At 44.1% G+C, this 27,175-nt stretch overlaps 3 protein-coding genes across 6 annotated transcripts in view; 1 reads left to right on the plus strand and 2 right to left on the minus strand.

The window, feature by feature from the left end:
- The window catches only part of LOC112457686 (Down syndrome cell adhesion molecule-like protein Dscam2), a 54,877-nt gene extending 38,332 nt beyond the window's left edge, over positions 1 to 16,545 (minus strand). For both annotated transcript variants that reach the window (XM_025020870.1, XM_025020871.1), the window contains exons 1-2: positions 16,311 to 16,545; positions 16,007 to 16,170 (exon numbers count right to left, since the gene is read on the minus strand). In XM_025020870.1, coding sequence (XP_024876638.1) covers positions 16,007 to 16,170; positions 16,311 to 16,345 — 199 coding nt within the window. In that variant the 5' untranslated portion in view covers positions 16,346 to 16,545. The remainder of the gene's footprint in view (positions 1 to 16,006; positions 16,171 to 16,310) is intronic.
- A 3,417-nt stretch (positions 16,546 to 19,962) lies between these two features.
- On the plus strand, positions 19,963 to 24,999 carry LOC112457684 (apoptosis-inducing factor 3-like). Of its 3 annotated transcripts, XM_025020866.1 has the most exons (8): positions 19,963 to 20,440; positions 21,104 to 21,259; positions 22,665 to 22,957; positions 23,035 to 23,371; positions 23,467 to 23,817; positions 23,897 to 24,102; positions 24,192 to 24,408; positions 24,521 to 24,999. In XM_025020866.1, the coding sequence occupies exons 1-8, from the start codon at positions 20,371 to 20,373 to the stop codon at positions 24,784 to 24,786; spliced, it is 1,896 nt and encodes a 631-aa protein (XP_024876634.1). In that variant the 5' UTR covers positions 19,963 to 20,370; the 3' UTR covers positions 24,787 to 24,999. The 3 variants fall into 3 exon arrangements, with proteins under 3 accessions (XP_024876634.1, XP_024876636.1, XP_024876635.1); XM_025020868.1 differs by lacking the exon at positions 21,104 to 21,259 and having other exon boundaries at positions 19,966 to 20,440; XM_025020867.1 differs by lacking the exons at positions 19,963 to 20,440; positions 21,104 to 21,259 and adding an exon at positions 21,818 to 22,140.
- Positions 24,982 to 25,669, minus strand: LOC112457685 (ribosomal protein 63, mitochondrial-like). The gene is made up of 2 exons (XM_025020869.1): positions 25,471 to 25,669; positions 24,982 to 25,336 (listed from the first exon to the last, which is right to left on the minus strand). The coding sequence occupies exons 1-2, from the start codon at positions 25,527 to 25,529 to the stop codon at positions 25,072 to 25,074; spliced, it is 324 nt and encodes a 107-aa protein (XP_024876637.1). The 5' UTR covers positions 25,530 to 25,669; the 3' UTR covers positions 24,982 to 25,071.
- Between the last annotated feature and the right edge of the window lie 1,506 nt (positions 25,670 to 27,175).

A 27,175-nucleotide genomic window follows, 5' to 3' on the forward strand; every position in this document is an offset into this window, starting at 1 on the left:
GACTCGCGTTATTACGTTAAACACGCTTGCATATTTGGTGCGTAAAGAAAATAATTATATCGTGATACGTTAACGCGGTTAAATATACCGCGCTCTGACCTTTCTGTATGTATATTCCCGAGATTCCCGCGCGCCGGGCTCTTTCGCAAATTTTTAAATTGTATCGCGTAAAACATAAATACCTCGAAAAAAAAAAAAAAAACATTGCAAACACTTTTAGCGGGATAAAAGCGTGCGCGGGCGATATTATTTTCCGGGCGTAACCGTGAACGAATACTTTTGAAACGCGATCACTATAAAGTTAATTAAACTACGTTCATTCCATGATAAAATATTTTGCCGTTAACCATCGCCGTTTTACCTTTGCATAAATAAACGACTTTATACGTACTCCGATTATCCGCACTTGGAACAGTTTCAACTATTTACCGCGAATCCCGTGTGTGACATTAACGTCGTATTTTTCCGGCTCCGGAGATATCGATCGGAGGATAATGAAACGAAAGTGCGCCCGGCGGATTTAATTGTCGCCGCGGCCGTCGCGCCACGCTTCACGCACGAAAGCAGGTACTTCCTCTTTGCGCATTGTCAAAAAGGTCAATACCTAAAATTGCTTCGCTTTCAGGTCCGATGCTTTTCATTCGTCATGCCTGCTTGTTTTATATATCCACCACGTACAATTTTCCTATCCGCCACGTACATTCGTGCCCGTGGAGTTAAACGACGTTTTGGGCGGTCGACTACAAAAAAAAAAAGAAAAAAAAAACAAGCGCGCATATTAAAGCTACGCGGTGCTCTGTTATTAAAAAAAAGGAAAAAATAATACGTCCAACCGGCCATGCTGATTTTCAGTTACCCCCTTGCCGGGCGACGGTCTCCCTTTTCAACCGCGGCAACGACTTGCACTTGATTCGAGAAAATTACGGATACGGTTTAACGTCAAAAATCCAACTGTAGCTCGCAACTCGTATTTCATTTCGCGCACACCGTTACGTACGGTAGGTATATGTATATACAATATACACGTGCGATCAATTCGAAGAAATCGGCAGAATAGCTGATTTCTTCTCGGCATAGATGGCTCGCTAACCCGAGGCCATAAATCGGTGATACTTTACGGCCAACGGTCGGCCAACTTACTGAACTGCCGCGGAAAGAAACTGCTCGAGACAGCCGGGATCGTAAAGTCGGCCGTTTTAAGGGAGAATTAATCTGAGGCTCTAGAGAGAGAGAGAGAGAGAGAGAGAGAGAGAGAGAGAGAGAGAGAGGAGGGAAGATTTCATTTAAAGCTACGGTATACGTCAAATAAAAATCCTACTGTTAGGCGCGCAATAAAATTCATCTTAGCGAGATATACGCGCATTTCCGTACTTTCCGCGTGTAAATTAAAGTTAGCAAATTTTCACATTCGGGAAAATCGCGCTTCTTTGAGCTCGAGGGTAACCCTCTTGCAGAACCACGGCTCATTGTCAGACTCGAGGCGCAAGATTCGATCGACGTATCGCTCTCCGGAAGTTTTCGTTTTGTTATTTCGAAGCCAGGCTTGAAGGATCGCTAGAGAGAATATTTGCGGAATGGGTGCTCTCGCGGAGAGACGGGGGTCGACGGGGATCTTTGAACAATGAATTAATCCAAGGTCTGCGAGCGCGGTAGACTTACGTACAGCAAGTTCGCAGACAATGTACATTCACAGATCGCGGCAAGAAGCCATGTTAATTTCGCCGCGCTTGACAGTCGCGATTTTGCCCACCCTCGCCCCGATCTCTCACTCTATTTTCGAGTAACTCCGAATTCTCGAAATTCCCGCCGCAGTACATTGACTCGAAGGAGAAATTATTCCGACAATTCCCGACTGTATCTCAATAGGTATCCGTTGATCGAAGCGAATGTTCCGTGTTTTCCCCGACGCCGCATATTTTCGACACCCCCATCCCCGCCACGTCGGAGGCGTCAAATTTTATCGAGAACAAGTTTCATTTAACATCCATGGCAGCCGCTTCGGGATATAAAATATCCCGAGCGCTGTTTTACGAGCTCTCTTTTACGGAGGATGCTGGCCGATTTTGTCGCGGACATCTCTCGGACGAGAGTCCGCGGTGAAACGTCAGGAGAATCCCCGCGCGACGTGTGTCGCGTATCTCTCTCGTCTTCGACGATGATTTAATACGAGGCTTATAAATACTATCTTGGAGGGATAGTTGTAGACTCGCACGGAAACCGCAGTGCGGTTAACGCTATGCGTGTAGGTCCGGAACGGGTATATGCGTATACATAAAGCCAGCGCCAGCCAACCAGCCAGCCACGGTTGAAACTGCGAGCGAGAAGCAGGAAGGGAAAGAGCAAGAGAGCGAACGCGCATGCGAGAGAGAGAGAGAGAGAGAGAGAGAGAGAGGATGCGCGTGTGTGAGTATGTGACAAGCAGAAAGGGGGGGACGGCGCACTAACAGGACACACCGGTACAAAGACCGAAATGCAAATACGTATTCTGTGTACTTAGGAAGCGGTAGCTCCAGTGAGCCTCATGCATAGAGATTGTACGTTGTTCGTGTAAAATCGACCCACGGCCACGCCGGCCTTCATCCCCTGTCTCTCGTCCTCTCGTACCACTCTCTTTGCCGTTCTCTCTCTCTCTCCCGTTCCTTTCTGCCCTTCCGCTCTGTTAACGTACGCTGACTCGGTGCCAGTGGATTCGTCGAATTACCGGCCTTTCTTATCCGATCTTTGAACTGCCGCCCTTTGTACTTTCCGGCGCGAAGTCGATTTGGAATCGTCCCGCGAAAAGCGCTATCGTCAATTTTCCTCAATCGTCCCGCGGATAACAACGCGCGCGTGAAAACGTGAATTCCCTCCCTTAAATGAATGTGTTATCGAGCTTCAAATCGGAATGAATCAGAATGAATTTTATACCGTCGAGCTTGTAACGACGCGACGCGTCCCCGCGAAACAAAACAAACCGCCGCGCCGCACCGGACCTGCGCCGGATAGGTATCAAACGGATTAATTCATCGCGAACGATAAAGTCCGGGCGTTTAAAATTTAAATTTAATTGCCCGTTACCACTTTCATCGCGCGGGATGCGTCGCGCGCGCGCGCGCGCGCGGGGGCTTGGCGGGCGCGCGATTAAGTACCACTCATATTTCTCATGAATAATTCAAGAATCACATTACTGGCGGTAGCGTATCGAAGACGGTTAAGGCACTACCAACCCGACCGGCGCAACGTATTCGGCTACTTGATGAATGTAATAAAAAAAGTTCGCGTTCTATTTTGCGAGCCTGCCGCGTCGCGCTATTTGCGAAAAAAATAAAAATACAACGAAAGTTCCAGCAGCGACGAGCTAATCGGTCACGAAGCACTTTTCCTGGGAGCGACGAATTCTATCATTTCTCGAATTTTATGACTTTCACTATGAAATATTAAACTAATTTGTTCGAAAATAATAAAAATGGAAATAAGCGGGACACATCATAATGATGAAAAAAGTCATTTCTTAAACTGTCGATAATTGTTAGATGAAGATAGATTCCTCGCGTAAAATTAGGCAGCGAGGAGCACCCCGTGTGTTATTTACGCGCGAGTCCGCTTGTTAAATAAAGCGCGGAATTTGTGAGACGGTGAATAAAGTCTCGCGCCAACGCAAACGCGAATGCACGACGAGAAAGAAATATTACGCTGAATAATTTGAAATACGGAGTTTGTTGACGTTCAATTACCTCTTAAAAGTTTGTAAAAGAATATAGCCGGAGCGCAGAGGGGGATAAGAAAGATAAAAGCCGCGCTAGGGCGAAGGCGGCATCGTATCCGGCGCGCTGCACCGCGCGGCGCGCGTCTTTTGCATGCTTTTATCTCGTTTACGCATCTGCCTGGCGAAGAAGAGCTGCCTGAGCCGAACCGCCGCACCGCCATAACGACGGCATTCTTGTCTATCACGACGCTCCCTTTCTCGCGATAAATGTAAATGTCCATTTGCTGCCGGCGGAAACGGAAACCTCGTACCTCTCTCGCGCCTACGGAGAGCTTTCTGTGTTTGAACACCTTTTCCCTTCTCTGATCCCATCACACGCCGCGAACGATCGACCGCCGTTCTTAAGCGGAAAATCGTATTAGCGAAAATGAGAGGGCGGGCATAATTTCATTTATTCCAATTATATTTGCTCTCTAGTATGCATGCTATAGTGCATGTGAGTGCGGAAGTAGAAACGGGTTTCTCGGTACGGACCAAGAATCAAAGTCAGGGCCGGTCGACTGCGATGCGGGTGAATACATCACCGCGAGAGATCGGAATTTGTAAACGAGGAGAATCCCGCTTGCTCGTAAATCAATTAGATTGTAATACCTTATAAGCAAATTGTAATAATTTTAACTTTGTATCGCATCTCTTTTCGCTTCTCATATCCTCAAGATATAAAGATTTCCATGCGCACACGTTTTATGAGATTCATTAAAATGTATACAAGTTGTATCTGATTCACGAACTTATATAGTTCGTTAATTCACAAAATCTAAAATGTTATTATTCTGGTAATTTAATTATTATTATTTATAATTATTTAATTAATATTTTTTTATTAAATGTTAATTATTCGTCTACAATGTTAATTTGATTATATATAACAATTTTTTAAATAACTGCTGTTGATATATGTCTAAATTTAAGAAAATAGAGGTTTAAAGAAAATATTACAAGGTTTGAAAATTTCGGACTGTTTTACTATTGCCATTGTATCATTTAGCCGCTGATGTCAGAAAATTTTGAGGCCGGCCCTGATCAGAGATACCGTGGAAATGTCGAGTATTACGGAGCTTGTACACAGAGGAGAAAATTACGTTCCATGTTCCCGGTACTATTAGAGCAAACATATTCTACGGGTGCATCTGTCTCAGACACGTTCGATTACTGTAAACAGTTTTTCGTGGATGGAGAAAGCATGACGAAAAGGGAAAAACCAACACGTGAATTATTAGAATTTTTTAACAATGGTAAAAATATTTAAACTGCAAAAATTGTCAAATGTACGGGAGATAAAAGGATTCAAAAATGAATCCTTTTATCTCCGTAATAAGAAAAAACGAATGAGAGGAGAAGCAAAGCGCGAAAAAGTGTATAAAATAGCTAAATACAAAAGCAATGATTGAAGACAGTAATGTTGCTGCCACTATTGTGCGCTAAACGTAATAAATATTAATTAAGAATTGGACAATTTATATGTATAGTATATTCTGCGAAAAGACTTATAATCCTCTCCCGTTTTTCCTTTCTCTCGACTGGACAGTTAATTCTCTGTGTAATTGTTTATAATTTCGTATAAGTAAAGACAATGAAAATTTTCGCGTTTCCGCGGCCACGTCATAATCCGGCTCTTATTTCATCGCGGGACGCGAACTGATAAACGTCACGAAAACGTCGACCACTATTAACATTTCGGCGAAACTTTTTCTGCGCGACGCTTGACAGGCTGCCAGCGCGCGTTTCGCATGACAGTGATTTGCTTTGTGGTTCACGTCGAATGAATTTGTGGTGCCCGTTGCCGCAGGCGTGTGCGGTTTCATATAATTACGCACTTAATTGCTTATATTGCGAGGACCCGCTGATGACGGGACCATCATCTCTAAACCGCGTTGTATGTATTAGTCGCGTTGCCATTCGAGAATTGATACGAATACGGACGCTTCCATATACTGTTATACAGTTGCGCGTTGCATTACAGCTGCATTGTGAAGACAACAAGACGAGCAACAAGATATGTAATTACGCTCGTTTGTTTATCGTCGAATTAATCGAGTATTCTATCCATCGTCCGATTTACTTAAAATTTTTTGCAACAAATGTAACTTAATTATATAAACGTATCTTTAAACTTCTCCCTATTTGCGAAAATAATTTATGTGTGTGTTAAATATCATGTATGTACATATATATATAAGAATCAATAATAAATTACTGCGAGGGTAGTTATCCCCAGATGCAATTACGATCGGTATAATTATAACTCGAGTTATAACAGCTGCATTGTCCCCGTTATGAAACGCTGATCATTCACGAATGATGCGTGGCATACATTTCAGACCGTTGCTGTTTCGTGCTCGTATATCGAGAATCGCAATTACGAAAACATCGTCGATAAAAGGATACCTTATTTGCGCAAAACATCAACCCCGACAGAAGAAAAAAGAGGGGAAAGAGACCCCAGGAAAATAAAGACACATCTAAAAGTAAGACGTAAAAATGTAAGAAGCCCCAGCCAAGGAGTTCGTTCCTTCATTCGGCGCGGGACGTAATTTCGATTCTCTGAAAACTCCTTCGCTCGGTGGAGCTTTCGAGGGATCGTCGTGGAAGGGGGTCCGCCGTTCTCCGTGGATAGTAACTAAAGTTTCTCGAGGAGTCTTAGGTGGCAGAGCCGACAGGTGGATAGAGGCTTCTTTCCTGGCATACCAATTACGAGGGTGGAACAAGTAATTGTTTGTCCGTACCTTACATCGGAGCGTGAAGGGTATATAGACCGATACCCGCGGACGCGGTATATAGTCGATGGCGGCGACGGCGACGGTAGTGGTGGTGACGTTGCCGATGGTGGTCGTAGAGCGAAGAGGTAGTTAGGTCGGGAATAGTGGTGCAGCAGTAAGGTTGATTGTGGAGAGCGAGAGGCACAGCGAGAAAGAGAGAAAGAGAGGACCGGGAAGAGAGGAAAGGGTGTGGGGTGGCGCGCGAGGGATGGCGCGTCCCGGTTGAGCGACAGAGTCGCGCGTCCGGGGGTGGAACAGAGACGGGGCCATCGCCTGTTCCTTCGCCCCGTCGACTAATGAGACCGCGCGGTTACATCAGAGGCCGGGGACAAATTGAAACGTACGAGCCTAGAGGGGCCACGGAACAGAGCGAGCGACCTCCTAATGCGTGACTATGGAACCTCCCTCTCTCCCCCCCGCGCCACCGACATCCGCAGCCCGTTAACACCGTTTCTACCGCCCGTGTCGCTGTAACCCGCCCGAGAACTGGGCAATTCTTGAATTTTATTTCACTGTATCCTATACGAGAGTTCGACGCGCGGCGCGGGAGAGATGCGGATGCGGATGACGCCGACGTTTACGCGAGGGATCTCGGCGGAAATTATTACGCAACGTCGAGGCAATTGACTTACGTGCCCGACGTTACCCGGGGCTGCTTTGAACTGAAAACGGAGAAAAAGGACGACGCGCGAGAGAGCCATTAGTTAATTTCCCCGCATTATTTTCTTCCTTTCCTTCATTATGCGGTCCACGATATTCTCGTGTTTCTCCGAGAACAAACTGCTAACGTAATTTATCCATTGAAACAGCCGCTTTTACGATCGACGTTCCTCTTCTACGAGAAATACCATGCGTGCGTTACCTCGGGGTCGGACGTTTTCTTGCTTGCGAGATCCGGCACGAAGGCCATAAACATGATACTCTCAACGTGCCTCCCAACGGACATCCCCTTAATACGGCCGAGTAATTATTCTTCGTACGTGTGCGGCGTTGGCCGTCCACACATCGAAGCCGGAAACTTACATTTCAAGTTAGACCCCGGTGTTCTCCACTTTGTGGAAGACAAAGATACATAGATACATGGATCACGATCCGTGAAGTTTGATTATAGACGATGGGAGAGAATACGATACTACGATAGTTTCGCGAGCGTGCGCGCGCGACATCGTACTTTGGCGACAGTCTCGAAAGCCGCTACATAGGCAATAAAGCCAGGCCAGACTAGCTTGAGCAGGTAGTAGATTACGGCAGCGGCAAGTACGACAGTGCGGCAATGGCGGTGGTGGCGGTGGCTGCGGTGGCGATGGTGGTGGAGCTCGCTGATGCCGGCGTACGCGTTTGGAAACGCGTCGCCGAGAGGGCGAGAGAGAGAGAGAGAGAGAGAGAGAGAGAGAGAGAGAGAGAGAGAGAGAGAGAGCACGAGAGAGATAGAAAGCGAGGCGAATAGACGCCGCCGTCCGGGGTGGAGGAAGGAGAGAAACGAGAATGGATGCGGCAGCAGTCTAGCATGCAAAATGCTGCGTCGACGTTATCACACCGCCAGAGATTAAGGGGCTGACGCGGTGGATATCGGGCGGCAGGGCGACGGGAGGCGGCTGTCTTCGGTGTGCTCCCTATTCTTCGTATATACTCCGCCGAGTTTTACTTGGCAGACATCCCGCGCGCGGTACCGTCCCTTATTGTTCTCTCCTCCGTTGTACCCTCGTTACGCGCCGCGATGTGCTACGCGCGCTCTGTGTGCCCCGTTATATTCTCTATCCGCTTTCTTCCACCTACTCTTCCTCCCTGCTTCACCTTCGCCTTTTTCTTACTCGCGAATCTTTTGCAGTTTCGCGCCGCCGCGCCGCGTCGCCGTGCCGTGCAAAATGCCGCCGGCATTTTCACCTCGCGTTAAATTGTTAACCACCGGAGATAATCAATCTTACGCTCGGCGACACGCGTCACGTACGTAATTCGCCCGCGTTCACCTTCCCGCACGTCCTATACATCTGCCGCGTTCAGCTTCGATTGGCGTGTACCCGATACCGACGGCGATACCTGTCACGTATTCTTTTCTTATCTCGCTCGGCTGAGCCATTACGACGCGCCGTCGAATGCCCTACGATTTTTGTTTCTTTTCGTTTCAATTATACCTAGGTGAACGGAAAGAAACAACGAGCTAAAAGAGAGAGAGAGAGAAACTGTGTGCTTAAAGAAGACTCGGCACTTACGCGCGTTTAAGGTGCTTAACGCCCAACGATTCGCGTTATCCTTTCGTCGATTCGCCCTCGTTCTCTCCGCTCGTCCGTTGACTTGCCGATATACTTCGTTTAGCTTCGTGAAAATTCTAGCTGGCGGATATCCAGCCAGCTATACCTGCAGCGTCATTATAGTTCGCCATCTTTCCGTCACGTTTTATTACTGTGCCTGGTGCGGTACTGCCGTCACTGTCGCCGCTGCCGGAATCCGCCAGCCGGGGTCTTTCTTATTTTCCTCCTCATCATTCCGTACCTCGTTCAGGTTACTCCCTCGGGCGCAACGTCTTTTAACAAAGCTGCCGCTGCAGAGACGTAGCTGCCGCGCGATACGCGTTAAGCCGTTCAAGCTGGAATTTATTTACGCAACCGCTCTTCGCAGCGCGCGTGCTAACTCCGCTGCTTCATTCGTTCCCCCGTGGACGCACAATCCTCAATCTTCATTCGCGCTTGGAGTTTATTTTATCAATTCCATTACGTGATCAAATAGTTCGTGAGGTAGTTCTAAAGTCTGTCATATATTTATGACATTACGGGCCGTCAACGTTATCTATTTTTTCACACACACACACATCCGTTTTGTTCTATTATCTTAAGATAAACTATATATGTATTCAAGATAATAACTAAATAAAATCTATCTCGAAATATATTTAACCAAATTGCTATTTAGAATAATAATTAGCTAATATAAAGAGATTAGCTCACAAAGAATCAAACTCAAAGAATAAAAACTTATGTTAACAGGCCATGAAGCCTAATATATTAGTTTAAACGAAATATAATATACATATCTGCATACATAAACAATTTTCAATATTATAAAATAAATGTAGTCGAAAATTAAAATATAGCGTATCTTAATCAGACGTTTTGATCTTCGATAATATAATTATAACGAAGTATAGCATAGACTGTCTATTTATAATTAATTATAAGCACTCGACTTATAAGGTCGTATTAATTCGTGGAATAATTTATAGCGACGGATTGCATACTTCTGCTTTATAAACTTTGCGACGCGTTTGACTGATTTGAGTTTGTCGCGTTACCGTGTATTAACTATGATCTCGACTATTGCATAGAGAACTATGGGAAGTTTCGTCTCGCGTCGTTGTACGGTCTGACTGCATCATCGACTCAAACTACTGCAAGGACATGCGTCAGAAGTGCGCGATATGCACGACAGTCACGTAGGGAATTGAACGCTCCAAGAGACGACATCCTCGTACCGGAGGACGATTCAGCAGGAACGTCGGAAAATTTCGCTCGCGCTTGCAGAAAACGTGAAACTAAACGAAGCACAGATAAACGACGTATATCTCGCGCGTTCGCGAGACGTGCCTTCCTTAATCATTTGCACGTACAAGACGTCTGTATCGAGCGCGTTATACATCTCGTAACAGGTTCCGTTGACTTCGTTAAGTCTATTCTACAATTATAATTTCGGATACACGAAATACATGCGCGAATTTTTAACAACAACGAAAAAAAAAATGCAAATTGTTTAAGATTTATTTCCGAGAGTTGACATTCCGCGGAGACGTTTAATCTCGACCGGTCGACGAACCGACTCGGCGAGACCCTCATTGGGAAACCATGAAGCGAGCGCGCGGGGGGGGGGGACGAAACCACCCGCGAAGACGTCTACATCGTAAGAAGACGGCACCGTAGAAAAACATGGCAACCCAGCGCCAGTGCGCTCGAGCTTACAACAAGAAAGGCGTCTACTTTTTTCTTGCTTTGACGTGTGCTCCTCATTTATTCCCATGGTTCAGAGTAGGAAATGGCGGAGAAGCGAAAGAAAGGAGAGAAGATCAAGCCGGCGAGCGCGCGGCAAGAAGGAGGACGCCGAGAAATAAAAGATGGGATATGAGAGGGCAACAGCGAAGGGGGAGAGGAGCCGGGGAAAAGGAAGGAGGACGAGGAGGACGCGGGAAAAGAAAAGAGAGCAGAAGCGTAACGTCTTGGATGGGGTGCACCGCTCGTTATAGGCCGCGGTGCACCGGCGAAAAAGACGCGGAGAAACGAGAGGCTCCGGTGAAAACGAGCGCTGGAAACGAGCAGCGGGTCGAAGTCGCGATGGCGGGCAAAAGGCAGGGGGGAGGGAGAGGGAGGGAAGAGGGTAGATGCAGAAGAATGAAACCGGCGAGGCTCCACTAGGGGTGGTCTCAGCCGCGGCCTGATAGGGTTGTATTGTGGCGGTATGACGGCGGTGACCCGGAGTCGACGAGCGTTTGCACGAGCTCCTCTCTAAGTTTGCCACTCCGTCTCCGCTCATTCTCTTCCTACCACGAGCGATATCGAGCTCCTTCTTCATCCACCCCACTATCAACTCCATCTTTATTCCGGACTCGGAATCGCGGGCTCCCCGCGGGCTCCGCTATCCTTAAACTAAATACTGCCGATGACAGCCGAGCGCTTCTACGGTTGAAAAAGAGAAGCGGAGAGGAGAGATGTCTGTATTACAAGAACTACGATCTTACGTCCCTTCCTTCCTCCTCGTTCCTTTATCCCCGTCTGTTTCTCTTTTATTTCTCTGTGTGTGCTTTTCTGCGTAATACACGGAATACCGCTTGCTACTTACTACCCAGCTTTCGCGGCGTAAGAATTGAGAATGGACGAACTGGAGCGTATATCGGCGATGCTCGGAAGAATACAGAGAAATTTCTATACTCTATTCCGATGATTACCTAACGTCACAATTCTCGCAAAATTCTATCTTCTAACTCTTTATCTATTAATAATATGTATAGATATTTCTAAAAATTATTTTAACATATAAATATGTAAATCCAGCTTATATATTTATCATATAGCTCAATTTTTTCACATGTATACACACACACACATACATAGTCTGTTTTGCACAGCGTAGAGAGAAATTAAAAAACAAAACTTGAAATCGCGGATGTTAAAAAGTTTATTGAACGCGAAATTTAATTAAACTGGCTGTCACCGTGACGGAGGTGGGAAAGGGAGGGTCTTCATCGTTTCGTGCGTTCTATTTTATCCGGACGAATTTAGCGTAAATCGGAGCACCGGAGGTGGTATCGAGAATGACGCCAGAGCTATAACAACAGCAATGACTATGGCGTACACGGTATGCCACGGCTTAAACTCAACGGCTCATAATTGCTTTCCGATTAGATACCATCCCGATAGCGTTCCGATAGCGTTATTTTCAATTCCACGTTGCGCTCCGCGGCAGCAAGCAGCGCGTATCGACAGGTATATACCGAGGCAAATTCAACAGGCGGCCGTGCGCGCCGGTCTTTGTACACTTTTCCGATTAATAGGAAGAGGGAGGAATGGAACCGGCTGACCACACGCGGCGACTATCCACTCGGCCAATCCCCTCGATGTGATACTCGACATTTAGCTTTCTTGAAACCGCTCGGCTTATGAGATCGACCGAAATCGATTATTAAGATTATCCGTTGCCTGTGATTCTCTGATTGAATTCCAAGAAAGTTGTCAAACCCTTTTTATCCTTTGCCAACCACGTTTAATTCCCTTTGAAACAATTTTTATCCTTTTGCCAACCACGTTAATTTTTTCTCATTATGAAAACGAATTGCTCCATTTTATAGCGGTCAATGACCGTCGTAATTAATTGTGGCTGAGATTAATTTGATCAATGCAGATCATGAATCTATTTGCGTATTTTTTTCTTAAACTATTATTACGTTGTCAATAATTGCATGCAAAATGCAGTGCAAAATATATATTAATAAAGATAATAATAGATTGATAAAGTTGGATTGATAAAATACCGTTCGTCCGGTCAATAAAAATTTTTGCGCTATCTTTCAGCCCACTGAATGAATTCTAAACTACGGAATGTCATGACATAGCGACTCAGAGATTTAAAATCATTGCCCGCGCCGTTATACGGGCAAACGTTTACGGCATCCCGAAAGGCATGTCTTGTCCTGCCGTCCGAGGGAAACGATAAATTGACCCGTGTAGGCGACGGTTTGGCGCATTCCACGTCGTAGATCCATTGTGGTCCGAAGGATTACTCGGCGGTTGAATGAATAGCGGTCGGACGTTCGCGAACCCACTCTCGTAGGTGCGCCATTAATTACGCGCCGTAATTAAACATTGTGTCGAATTATCTTTCTTGGCCGGTGACGTGACGCGGAGGGAAAAGGCAGGCCTCGGGTGCGCCGCCTCTTTGTGCGCCGATATAGCTTATAATCTTATCCGAGCAGGAGCTAATTTAATGTACGTTACGTAAAAGTTTCATCGGAGAAACTAAACGCCGCTCTTGAGCTTATTCACGGATTGACGGATTAAACTTCGCCCGGGGAATCCGCCTCTTCAAAAAGACCTTTTGTGGTGTACGCCACTTTGATATAGTTCGAAACGAAGCTACGTATCTGCTCGTTACGAGGAGCGGCCATCTTTTCGCCAAGATTTCTCAAATATCGAAATCCCATTATTTATCCTCCTCTCTCCTATCCGGCGGAACGTCGGATAATTCCGAGTATAATGTCCAAGTTGAGTTTAAAAAGCTAAACCTCTGGGACATCCGACCTCGAGACTTCTCGCTCGACTTATCTCGAACGGGGGAAAGAGAGAGACGGCAAAAGTGTATACTGCTGCAATATTTATCAAGTATGGGTCAGAAAAGCGGCACGTCGTAGATTATTAGCGAGGAGCAGCGCACGGCTCCACCATCTCGCATTCTCCACCCGACTCTCTACGTGGCTACTGAATAAACACTTTGATTTATGCGACAGCGTGCTCCCGATAAGGATAAACCGGTACACCATCAAGAGGGGGGAGGAATCAAAGGGGCTTGAATTTCGATTAAATTCCAATCCGGGAGATTCAGTCCTTATTACTTTCCCGACTTTATTCTATACGTTTCTATCTTTTTCATCCAAAATATTATGTACACCACGTACGTTGCAAAGTTTTATTCTTGAGCATGAATACTTTAAAATGAGATTTTTTAAGTTTTTATCGCAGAGCACACGAATACGTGAAATATTTGGTACATCAAGAGGAAGATGAATCAAAGAGGCTTGAATTTCAACAAGAGATTTATTCCTTGTTATTTTTTCCCCGACTTTTTTCTCAACGTTTCTTTCTTTTTTATCCGAGATATTACATATGCTGCGTTACGAGGTTTTATTTTTGAGCATGAATACTTTAAGATCTCAATAAGTTTCGCGTTTGAGCGCGGCAGCGCGCGATACACGAAATATTTGGCGAAAACTGATCATTGCAGGAAATTTCAAAAACTCGCAGATGGAACGTATAACTCGCGACAAGGAGCGCGGAATGTATGTAATATGTATATATATATAATATATAAATTTAACACGGCATACATTTTCTCATGCGGCGCACTGCGCGAAATACGATACGTATATGCGCCTGTACATGACGGTACCTGTCTTGTCTACTCTTTCTTTTCTCCTTTCCAAGAAATAATAAAATTTTCTTCTCGTCCTCGCTCCGCTTGGAAAAATTGATATTGACGTAGATTACACGCGAGCGATCGCCGATCGCCGATCGCTAAAACGCTTTCACGGTAATGATAATACGCGCGCGTGAAATTACAAGGGCATGCCATATCCGCGTTAACATAATTGATTATTCGCTTCTGCCAATTATTACTCGACAACCAACGGGCACTTGACCGATTAGCGCCGTTAGACAGTACTCTCCATGGCTGATGCATTTCAGAAGTGCTCTTTACTCTTCCCTCTCCCCCATGCCTGGCTGGCTAACTTGCCTCCTAATCGGATCGATGGTAAATTACTCTTGCATCATGGGAAAGACGGGAAATTAGCAGTTACAACGCGATTAACTTGTTAATAGCATTGTTTCGCGTTAAATATTAACAAAAAAAAAACGCAAAATAACGAAATTATCAATTTCACCGCAGAGTTTTCAATTTTGAAAACAATTCTGGAAACAATTCCGGAAACAATAGTAGCGTACAAATATATCCATTTGTTTGTATTTTTCTGTCGATTTTTACTAAACATTTGACATCGTTCACGAACGGATTTCGCGATCAATGACGCGCGTAATAAGACACTTGTTATTCTAGTCCCGACAATATTGAGCTTCAATGGCAGCGGGGGAGTTGCGGAAATGGATTTTGTTGCGGTGCCCTCTCCGCCGTTCTCTCGACAGCTCGCGATTCTCGCGTTACATTGCGGTGCGCGATTATATCAACGAGCGCGAATATTGTTGTCCCCACTTTGTTAAACGACGTTGCGACTCAGTTTACACGAACGCTATCACCCGCGGCGGCTATCTTCCGCTCCGTAAGATCAATATCTGGTTTCGTGCAAGATATTTCTGGCAGAGAATTGAATTTTCCGCGGATGCACCGCGACCGCGCTCCATCGCGCTGCATCAATTTTTCTATATGTTTTCGGAAACTCTATCCCGACAGTAGGTTAACGCGTGTCGTCGTTTTGATGCCAAAAAAAAAACGAGATTGTACAAATGATGGCTGTAGATCACAAAAAAATATGCGAGTTATAGGACAAAAAAAATCGCAACAATATAGAATAAACTCCGCGAATATTTTTTTAAATAAAATACATTCTCATATTTCCGCGTTTACGGCAAGCGATTGTGTGCGCGCGCGTTATCTTAGCGATAAGTTGCAAAGTTGAAAATTCTGTAAAGTGAAACGACTACGAAACTCGTACTGCCGTCCCATGTGTCTTATTAAAACTGTAACTCGGAATGTGTCTCACACAAAACGTGTTATGAATCACGAATCACGATAATCTGACGCCGTGCTTGCTCGAAACAACACGCTCCGTTATATTCACAAATGATTAACATGAAGCTTAATAGCGAATTCCAGTTTGCTTAACGTGATAATGAAGTACCGTAACAGTTATTTTTAACAATAATTATACGGTTAATAATAATACAGATTTTATCAGTGGTATAACGAGAGAATAACGTCTGTGAATTAATCTTTCCTATTTTTCCGGAGTTCAGAAATCTAAAAAGATACACGAAAGACCATTAATACCAGAAACGTAAAAAAGTTAGACGTAAGTTTTTTATTTTTATCTGGGAAAACCAAAAGATTCGATGAAAGGAATCTCTTTAAGTCATAAAATGCTTTCGAGATTTTTCCGACCTGGTTTATTTTTCTGTTGAACGATAATTGGTTCCGCAATTACCGTCCGTAATATCATCAGGAGCACGATGTTCGACGATTGATCGAGTTTTTTAGAAAATCGGCGAACGCGTTGCGGTCAAAAGAAACTACTTACCGAGCGCGAGGACGAGGACGAGCGCGAACGGTGCCAGCGACGAGAGCGCGAAACCGCGATCCACGTGGTGGGCCGACCGATTCGTGCACGGCCGATGCCCGGCGAACTGTCTCTTCCGCGGCTCTGCGTCCATCCCCGCCGGCGGTGCCGTAGTCATCGTGTTCCTTGGAAAATTTCGCGAGAGATCAGAGGATATAGGTAGGCAGCAGGCGGATGGCAAGGTAGACGGACTAAACGGGTTAAGACGAGAAGGATCTACCACTCCCGTTTCATCGCGGGGGAGAGGAGGTCAGGGGGTATTCACCTGTTCGGCTTCCGACTGCGTATCGGTATAAACATAAGGGAGGCGGCGAAGTCGGAAAAGTGCGGATAGTTGCGTATACGCGTGAGCGCGTGTGTTATACGTGTGCGGATTGTGTGCGTGTGCGTGTGTGTGTGTTACGCGGGGAAGGGAAGGACCAGGAACGAGACGACCGTACAACCCACGCGCGCAACCCTCTGCCTCGTGCGCCGCAACCCCTCTCGGCACTCGTCGCGTCTAGGCGCCTGGAGATAGACTAAACCGGGGCACTTCGAGCTGCGCGCTAAGTTCCCTCGGTGCCGCGATTCGACCGACCTCGGACGCGCTCGACGGCGCTCGGCGCCGACCGGCCACCCTCGGCACGCGCTCGGCATCATACCCTACGCGCTACGCCCGCGGCGGGCTCCGGCTCCGTCGTGAGGATACAGAAGAAATTGCACGTAGCCTAATGCCCGTATCACGCTGCACGCCACGCCGGAAACGAGATGCCAAAAGTTGGGGTTATTTCAGGGTTTCATCGCGTGGACGAGAGCGACTATATAAGTCGCGGTCGATTCCTTCCGAATTACTTTAACGTCGTACATTGTTGGAATAACGACGAGCAGCTCTAAATTGGAAGAAAGATCATTTTGTTACGTAGCCAATCATAAATTATCATAATTATAGATATAATTGATTGTAATAAGAAAAGAAATTTGAAGCTTTTCGATAACTTGACGGCTGACCTATATATATTCGTCAGATTTACTGAAATCTGGCTGACCGAGTCCGGCTATTTTCACTACGACAACACAACGAAAACGTACAAAATAAATCGCGAACCTGATTATTTTTGCATAGAAAAATAATTAAAATTTCACACTGGAAAAACGGACAAGATTATTTATTCATCTCCTAATTTATCGCGCTTTACCGTAAAATTCCTCACCTAAAAAGATACCATTAAAAATTTACAAATATTTCATAACTGATTGCCCGTCTCTCAATTTATCCTATTTCTCATCCTATCACATTCTATTCCGTCTCTGACAGAAATATAAAGAAAAATAGCCCGCGAGTGTCCGACCGAATAACGTCACGCAAATACGCGTGCAGCGCGAACAAAACGTATGCGATCTTTTCGAAGAAACGCCAGGGAAGACGCGATGCTGAAAGGAACGCGGGATGATGTACATCCGTTTCGGTTCAAGTCTCGCACGCGAGACCACCATCGTCCTCACGCCTGGTATAACTCCTGCTTCTCCCGGAGACCCCGGGGTTTCTCCTACGTCGGGGGGGGTTGCCTTCAGTGCGTACGCGCCAAGCCCACATCGCCGGCTAGCGGCGGTGCAGCGCCAGCGGGGTGACCGACCGCCATCAACCACCGACTTCAAAGAGCGAGAGATCCGCGTAACCTTACGCCACCGCCGCCGCCACCACCCCCGACTGCCACCGCCGTCGCTTCCCCGCCCCGTCGCCACTATACTATTGCCGCCGCCGCCGCCAGGCACAAATTAAATAGCCGTGCTCTAGCGTAGCCGTTTACCCTTACTACCCCTATGCTGCGTGTGTGCCGGCCGCGCGCTGCTCCGTTTTTCATGCATCGTTGAATACACCGAATGTCTCTTTTGAAGGCTTTAACGGTTGCTAATTTAAATCTCGCGAGCCACCGCGCAGTCCTCTCCCTTTTCGCCGGCTGGTGCATGAGGGCCGGGGGACCACACACGTGAGATCGACCGTGTCATCCGCTGGAGATTGAAACGCTACGAAGCGAAACGGAAGGAAAAGAAACGCCGGTTTCTCTTAATTTCGCACCAACGTAATTGCTTTTTGGCGTGGCGCAAGAAACCTACGACCCCGCGCGTATGCATTTCGTTTTGATGTGCGATCTCGGAGCGAGGTGCGGCCGCGGAACGAACGCTTTTAATTTTCGTCGCGGTTCGGGGATCCGTGACCAATTTTTTCCGATTCGCGCCGATTTCGATCGCGCCGAAGTCGGTTTTGTTAGATAAAAGGCTGCAGAACCCGAAGTGCACAGCTAGAAGCCAATCTTATTTCTATTTACGCACGTGGTATCGAGTCTTCGTTATTCTGCATGAATTAACAATTCAGATAGTAGCCAAGGAAAAAAAAAACACCTAAACTGAAACTTGGTCTGGAAGAACGTGCTTAAAACTTATCTCATCCCGCGGGATACTGGCGGACGATCGCAGCTTCTTAACCATTATTAAAAATATATTCGAGTTTCTAAGATTATGTGCACATGGCGTGTCTTAGCGCATTGCATTTCGGCGCGAGCAACTTCGCGTGTTAAAACGTCATGTAACGTTAGTTTTAATCTTCACTCGATGGCATTCATTTTACGACCTAGTAGTTTTCGTGCAAATTGTAAAAAAAAAAACTGAAATAAATATATAATTTATATCTTGAAAAAATATGTGTATGTAGTGTGTACCGTTTCACTTCCCGTTTTTTTCCCTCAATATTCAATCCCCACGCTCTCATTACTGAATTCATTTATTCCTATTATTCACTTACTTTGTATTCGTTTTTGCGCCATTAATCTTTCGCGCGAGATGGAAAGAGCTTGGGGAATACAATAAAATCAGAGTCTAATAAAGAGATGATTTTCCTTGAAATAAATGCAGGGAAAACTGCGAAGCGGAGATTTTCGTGCGGAAAAGTCGGAAACAAATCTTTTAATAAGAGATATAAATATAAAAATAAGTTTCTAACTCTCGCTTCATCCACGTCAAACACGATATCTTTTTTAATCTTATTCCTATTTTTACTCTCATTCCCATTCTTTTTGTTCTTATCCTTACTTAAGAATGTTCATACAATCATCGCTCGCAAAAAATGTGTTCGTTGTGTGTAAATGTGTGTACGAGTCCGCGGAATGTGAGCTGGGTCCGTAGGTTCACTAAGCCCAAACGACTGTCGACTGTGCGGACAAGTCGTCCCCGCGGCACCGAGAAACCGCGCGAGAAACTGAATTCTCACGACATCCAACGAGCTTGAACATAATTGCCGAACGCCGACGTTGCGGAGCTGTATCGCGGTCGGCAACAGGAATTATTCTACATCCTTCATATTACCGTCCATGCCTGTTTCCGACCCTGTTCCGCGAAATTTCCACAGAGGACGGTAGCGCACGGTAAACACTTGTTGTGCAAATTCCAAATTCGTTATGATGAATGATGATCAAGCCATGATATCGCGATATCTCGACTCTCGACGCTTCGTCTTTTAACTTTGAATTATCGATAAAACTGACGGACGTGCAACAATAGCCACGATACAACAAAGCGCTTTAGCTCCTTTAGAGGCGATAGAAATAATTCAAATTACTCTATGCTGTATATACATTTCCAGCAAACACCAAAGTAACACGCAACTTACATGCAACTTAAAATTTCCTACACATATTGCATTTACATTTTTGAGTAGGAAATTGCGAGTTACATGTGTTACTTGGTGTTTGCTGGGTTTTCTCTGAAACGTCGAACCGAACTCCTCCGAAAAAGGAGAGAAACGGTCTATAATTAGCAAGAGGCATTGAGCGCCTCTTCGAAACCAATTCGTAGAACGTTCGCATTGCGCCTGCGGATTCGACTTCCCCACATTATACAAGTCCAGCCACGAACGGGAGTATATAAGTACTCGTCGCTCTCTCTTCTCCGGTAATAAGTATGTCGTAACTCGTGACTGGAATGAGTCACGGTAATCTTATCGTCTAACCGCGGTTCCTTGGAACCTAATGGAATTTCGAGATTGCCGTTTCGCTGCACGAGAGAGTTCCGATTTTCCAATCGCGAGACCGGCGGAAGGGCGGTGGCGAACCGGGCGCGAGGAGCGTATCTCGCGCAATGTGTGAAAGTCTTCGAGTGCGAATCTAACTATCGCTCGAATGTCCCAAGGTCGCGTACGCCCGCACGATTGTAGATCACGAGGGGATATCTACGCGCACGGCGCACGGTACACTCTCGTGGTCGATCCGTAAGAAAACATAGGCGCGCAGCCTTTTTTTCCTCGGCTCTCAGTCTCGTCGACACTCGATCGACAGTTCGCACACGGCTGCAGCATGGGCGCGGGCAATTGCAGAGCCTTCCGGAGAAGCGCCGACTCGAGTCAGGACATCTCCGCCGCAACAGGTGTGTACCACGCCAAGAGGAAAACTGAAACTGGAGAAAAGTGCGAGAATCACGCAAAATTCGTGTAAAATCTGAAACAAAGCTGTTTTCTATTTTTTTTTACACATCGTGCTATTTTGATATTGTGTTAAAATTTCTCCTAATCGCAAATTAATTCGGAACGACACGCGCGATCAAAGACTGCTCTCGTATGCGTGTATCTTCTTCTTCGCTTCTTTCATTTTTTTCTTTATTTTCTTGTTCCTTTATTTCTTCTTCTAATTCTTATTCTTCTCTATCTTCTCCTTATTTATTCTTTCCTTTTCTCTTTATTTTCCTTTCTTTGCTTTTCTTCTTTCTTTATTTCTTCTTTTGCTCTTTATTCTTCTTTTTTCTTCTATTTCTTCTTTCCTTTTCTCTTTACTCTCCTTTCTTCCTTTTTTCTTTTTCTTCTTTTTTTCTCTCTTCTTCCTTTCTTTCATCTTTCATCGCGCACAGTGATCGATTAATTTTGAGATTTAAGATTTTAATTTGTTCGCGCTTTTTTTGCGAGAGGCGAATCACATCAGCTATATTACGCCGATGAAGCGTTCGGTTAACGACGGGAGTGACGGAACAATTACAAGCGATTAAATATACTGACTGGCGGTTTAAGAAACATTCGTTCTGCTTTGTGCTATGTAGCACGAGGACGGACGCACCGATCGAATAGTGCCGGCACGTTCTTTCTCTACTTTCTCAGTGCCTTGCGGGGATCGATGCGTTGTGTCAGGACACTCGCGCTGCTCGGACGGAGGTGGGCCGCCTTGACGAACATGTCGTTCTCGCGCCTTTTCCAGGGTACGTCCTCGTGACGCTTAATAAGGCAAATGTCTTACAAATGTAAGACACACGACACAGATACGTGAGATACGGGACACCTCTGCGGGGGCAATACCTTTACCGGTGTGTGTTGCAACAAACGTAAACAATTAAGTGACGCATAGAAATGTATGCTCCTTTCTTTGTAGAGGTTATACCGGAACAGATTGTATGTCGCATTTCCGCGAACGCGGACCTTGTAATTGAGTCACGCTTACTTTCTGACATCACAGCTTAAAAGTAACAGGATATGACTTATGACTATCGACAGAAAAATTCGCGAGAGCGAAAACTCGTGTCGCGCTTTAACAAGTAAACATAGCAATCGATACGTGGGTGAACAGAGAGTAAATCAATATTGATATTTCTCAGGCTAATAATAATTTTTGCGAATTCAATACGTTTCGCCTTCGTGCTAATTAGACTGAAAATGACTCTTCCGCTTTTATTTTATTCTCCGCATCGATATTCATCGCACTTTCATTCGTACGTGACTTGGAGTGTCAAACGCGACGCAACGAACATCCATGTCACGTGCGCGACGCACGAGTCGCGCCGATGCGCCGCAATAACGCCGACGCCGGGGATTATCCCTCGACGGGACTATTACGGTCGTCTGCTCGCTGCAACTACCTCGGGCAAAAGTTATCATTATTCGTTAAGTCATCACTGATAACCGGTGCGACTGCCGATCCACGTACGAGATAACGTCAGCCGGGATTCACGTCCGCGCTCCCCTCCGGCGAGATTTCCTTGTTGTATGCTGCGTTACGTAATCGATGCGAGTTGTTTGTTGTACGCGTCGTTAACGAGGATTCTCGTTTCGTTATGGAGACACTTGATGAGGCGATTGATCGGAGGTACTCAATGGGTACCGCTGTCATGCAAGCTCGCAAATCAGCTTGTCATGAGTATTCTATTGTTTACTGGCTGCTATAGAGACGTAAAGAAAGAATAGAGTAAAATTATCTATTGCGTGCGTTAGATTAGACGTATGCACACACATACACATAATAGTATTGTCAATTTATCACATTCACATATTCACTTTTGTGTTTCCACGTTTATATCTATGCATGCCAAGATACGTTCAGAATTATGATTAGATTGCGATTTTAGAGTTATAGTGGTTCACTCTTTTGTAATTTCTAAGATATCCGTTTCCATCATGTTGAATAAAATTAAAGAGGATTACAGTGAATACAATAAAGCTGAGAATATCTCGCATGAATATAATAAATTGCCATGTTGTTGTACTTGTGAGTCACCTGTTGCTGCGCACCTTTAAGAATAGTCTATAATAAGCTCTTAATACACGTCTGTAATAAGCTACAGATAATTATTATAAATAGTTAAATCGTAAATTGTCTTGCATATTTCTCAGGCTCTTCGGAACAACATGACTATGTCGAGGGTGTGGTGTGCAAGCAGGAAGATATCAACGAAAATGAGATGCAGCAGTTATCGCTTGGAGAGGACGGGGGAAAAATTTTGTTGGTGAAACAAAAGGGAGAATTGTACGCGATTGGTACCAAATGCACGCATTACGGTGCTCTGCTACATACCGGCGCGTTAGCAGAAGGACGGGTGAGATGTCCGTGGCACGGCGCGTGTTTTAACATCAAAACTGGGGACATTGAAGATTATCCAGGCTTGGATTCTCTACCATGCTACAAGGTAATTTACGAACTTATCAAGATTCTCTCCTACATATTTGTTTAACATGTTATTTTTATGTATACTGCTTTTAACAGGTGCGCGTGGACGAAGCCGGTCTTGTTCACGTAAGAGCCAAACGTAAGGACCTGGATATTAACAAACGCACGAAGGATATGGCTGCACGTGACCCTGAAAATACGAAAACGGTCGTAATAGTTGGCGGTGGACCGTCGGGTGCGACTTGTGCGGAGAGTCTGCGACAGGAAGGCTTTACAGGACGCATCGTTATGGTGTGCAGAGAGAACGCGGTACCCTACGATCGAATAAAAGTGTCCAAAGTGTTGGATTTCAATGTTCAGAAAGCGGCATTACGACCTGCCTCGTTTTACAACGATCACAAGATCGAAACGAAACTTGGAGTAGAAGCGATAGGTACAAGAAATAAGCATCTCGTTCAACATATATTTAAGCCGCGTTACCTATATTTTACATTACATTTTCGTGCTACATTTTTGACTCTGTTACAGGTCTAGATACGACTCAGAATATTGTCAAATTGAGTAATAACGAGAACTTGAAGTACGATTATCTATTTTCTTGCACAGGCAGTAAACCGAGGATGCCAAATGTTCCTGGAGCGAATTTATCGAATATTTTTGTTCTACGAGATTATACTGATTCGCAAGGTGTATATGCGCTTCTGTCTCCCGAGAAACATGTAGTTGTCCTAGGATTAGGCTTTATCGGCATGGAAGCCGCGGCTTATTGTATCGGCAAATGCGCGTCTGTCACGGTAATAGGACGCGATACCGTGCCGCTCAGAGCGATATTCGGCGCGGACATCGGTAGCAGAATTAAAAAAGAGCACGAGGCAAAAGGTATTGTATAAAGTTACACTTGTATGAATAGAATATTGGTATGCATTAGTATTAGTAATAATAAAATCAATGTTCCCAGGTGTGAAATTCATTTTCCAGAACAATATCAAGCAATTTATTCCAAAAGAAGGTGAAGAAAGTGTTGTGGCTAAGGTCGAACTTACAGACGGCCAGATTCTACCAGCGGATATAGCTATTGTTGGAATAGGATCCACTTTTTATACAGACTGGCTGAAAGAATCTTCTGTTCAAATGAGAGACGATGGTGCTATACCAGTAAATAAGGTATAACATTCGGACACGGTACTAATTATGTACAGTTCTAATTATGTATCATTCTTCATTTTATTAATTGGATGTTAATCGAATTCTAGCATTTAAGAACGAGTGTGGAAAATGTATATGCTGGAGGTGACATAGCTTATGCACCGATATATGGATCCGACGACACGTTAGCTGCGATAGGTCATTATTCTTTAGCTCATTATCACGGCAAAATTGCAGCTCTAAACATATGCGGTAAAGAAACTGCTTTGAAGACTGTGCCATTCTTCTGGACGAACTTACTGGGTAGAAATTACAGATATGCAGGTAAATTTGCACATAATATATTTATTATACTTTTGAAATGCTGTGTTTGCACTGCTGTATTTCGTAAAGATTTAACAATTCAATTAAACAATCTTTATCGCTTTATTTTCAGGCCACGGAAACCCTACTAGCATAAAGATTCATGGCTCACTGGACAAACTGGAATTCTTCGCTTACTATCTTAAAGATGGCAAAGTAATAGGAATTAGTAGTGTTAATGCTGATCCAGTTGCAGCAGATTTTGCAAATATGCTGTACGAGGGAAAGATACTAACAGAAGAGGAGATTAATACAGATCCGTTTGGTTGGATGAAAAATAAGCCAAAGGATGTCTCAACCCGGTTTCAAGAAAGCATTCTTATTGACGTGCAAGCTTGAATCAATTTATACAAACGAAATAATTTAATGATTTAGAACAATTATGTCACAGTATTAGTCGCAACTTTTACTTTGTACATTCTCAATGTACCTTATTAGACGTAACTTGTGTAATATATTTCATGATACTGTTCTTATGTTAAGAAATACTTTATGTAGTATATTCGGCATTGTGCACAAAAAGAAAAGAGAAAATTAAATGTCATTGTTGAATTTGTTGCTTATTTAATTTACAAAAACCTAAAGTGATCTACAAAACGTAATTACACATGTCTGTAGGAAGCCTTAGTCCCACGCTTCTGTGACTCTCATATGGCACAGACGTTCGGCGATCGTGATCTCTTTCTGGAATTTGGCGTCCTTTTCACCATATATCTTCTTTAAAAAGTTGTCCTTCCTGTCTCCAATCAGATCCTTCATGTGGCCGCTAGACTGTTCAACCGTGAGATAGGGATGCCGTAGAATCAACATATTCTGCTCTTCCCTCTCGAAGTCTTGCTTCATCTTAAGCAAATCATGCATAGATGGTTTCTTAACTTTTCGGTATTTCCTGCGTGAAGCAAAGTTTTACAGAGTTACACGTGACGAATTCCATGTGATGAAAAGGAAGCAATGTAAAATCGTGGTTTTTAACCCGATAATTAAATATGATTAGTCTTTCTGAAAGAAAAGAGAAGCACTCACCCTCTGTATCTATATGGTATTCTGCAAACGTAGCCTAACAGGGTCAACCCAAGCCGCATTGTAAATCAGATATTATACCGAAAAAATTGTTAATGCACAAATATTTATAAATCTTGATGTTATCCGAAAACGTACGGTTATTCCTAGCATTCACAGCCACAGCATGCTTTTTGGTTAGGATTATTGTGTTATCACTGCTGCCCTCTCACGTCGGAGAGACGGACACGTCCACGTTTTGATGTTTTTTGTTTGATACATTACGTGACAATACATTACCGATAAAGCAGTGACTTATCTGACTTACTTTAATGAGACAAATAAGGAATAAAATAAAGGAATAAGGCATGTTGCATCTCACTTTAATATACGTGTACTGAAGTGAGATGCGACATTCCCTTATTCCTTATCCCTTTATTTTATTCCTTATTTTATTTCATACTTTATAACATCTGCTGTTGCTGTTAGTATCACTGAGCATTCACGTGTAAAACATAATTAATGATTTACATTTACGTGTATATAATGTAAATTATGCTTAACATGTCATCTATGTTGATAATGAAGAATCTACGGAGAGGATCATTGAAGATTTATATTTCAACGGAATTTTATATTTTTATCACTTTATCAGATTATATGTATAAACCTGGCATGCTTGTTTTAGCCGAATTTCCTACACGGTTCATCTTTCCTCTCATCCTTTTCACGTTGAAGAGAAAAAGAAAGAAGATGAATTGTGCAAGAAGTTTAGCTAAAACTAACAGACCTAGCTTATACTTGATCATATTTCACATTTTATCAGAAAAATCGGAAATTTATATAATGAATTTTTATAATGCACAATTGAGCATTTGCTCAAATTTGCGCAAATTAATAGTATAAATTCTATAGCAAGGACACGGAGTTGTTGGATAATTCCCATTTTGACATTCTCCAGGAGTCAGCAAAATTTAAAACACTTAGGCTGCGTTCCAAACCACGCTCTTAACGCTCGAGCGTCGTTCTATCTTTGTTACTTACAGAAAGTTGAGCAAGGACAGAGCACGCTCTTTGCGCTAAGAGTGGTTCTGGAACGCAGCCTTAGATTATAAACACAAGGTCTTGATCATTGTTTGTTATTATTCTTTGCTCTTTATTTCACTTGATGTATTCCGGCGATCATTAGTCCTATGTCAGTCTGACACGAGACATCACATATAAAAGAAGCTCTCAGTTGTGATCGTCGGAATCATCTCTTGTTTTTTTATTAATCTTGACCACTTAAGTAAGTTTCCACCATAAGTTATTTTTGTCTATATCGCAGATTATGACTTTGATTTTACCAAAATGCATAGTATTCTATACAGTAGGCACAAAGTATAAGGACTTATTTTTGCCGTCACCGATTACAATTCTTCGGAGATCAATTTTAAATTTGGGGACTCCATTTTTCGCGCTTTCCATCTTTTTACTGACGAAATTTGTCACAACATTTTATTGATTTTTTACTGCATTTTATTGTAAAACTTACATCATGCCGTTTTAAATTATTGATTATTATACTTACGCAATTAAGTCTGGCATTAATCATAGCTATTTTATCTAACTGTTTTAACATAATAATGCGTTCGATTATTATTTCATCTTACGTATTTTACCAGATTATTATAAAATTACTAGTCAATATTGATTTATTTTATTACTGTTTTGACATCTTCTCAATTTT

This window comes from Temnothorax curvispinosus, unplaced genomic scaffold (assembly GCF_003070985.1).
Source record: "Temnothorax curvispinosus isolate PA1 unplaced genomic scaffold, ASM307098v1 QBEX01008120.1, whole genome shotgun sequence".
Taxonomy (NCBI): Eukaryota; Metazoa; Arthropoda; class Insecta; order Hymenoptera; family Formicidae; genus Temnothorax; species Temnothorax curvispinosus.

Excerpts from the sequence above, each read along its gene's own strand:
- LOC112457684 (XM_025020866.1), top strand. The coding sequence starts at position 20,371 with ATGGGCGCGGGCAATTGCAGAGCCTTCCGGAGAAGCGCCGACTCGAGT. Across the intron at positions 20,441-21,103 it reads GGACATCTCCGCCGCAACAG|CACGAGGACGGACGCACCGA; the intron begins GTGTGTACCACG and ends TGTGCTATGTAG. Across the intron at positions 21,260-22,664 it reads GTTCTCGCGCCTTTTCCAGG|GCTCTTCGGAACAACATGAC; the intron begins GTACGTCCTCGT and ends CATATTTCTCAG.
- LOC112457685 (XM_025020869.1), bottom strand. The coding sequence starts at position 25,529 with ATGCGGCTTGGGTTGACCCTGTTAGGCTACGTTTGCAGAATACCATAT. Across the intron at positions 25,337-25,470 it reads ATACCATATAGATACAGAGG|GAAATACCGAAAAGTTAAGA; the intron begins GTGAGTGCTTCT and ends TGCTTCACGCAG.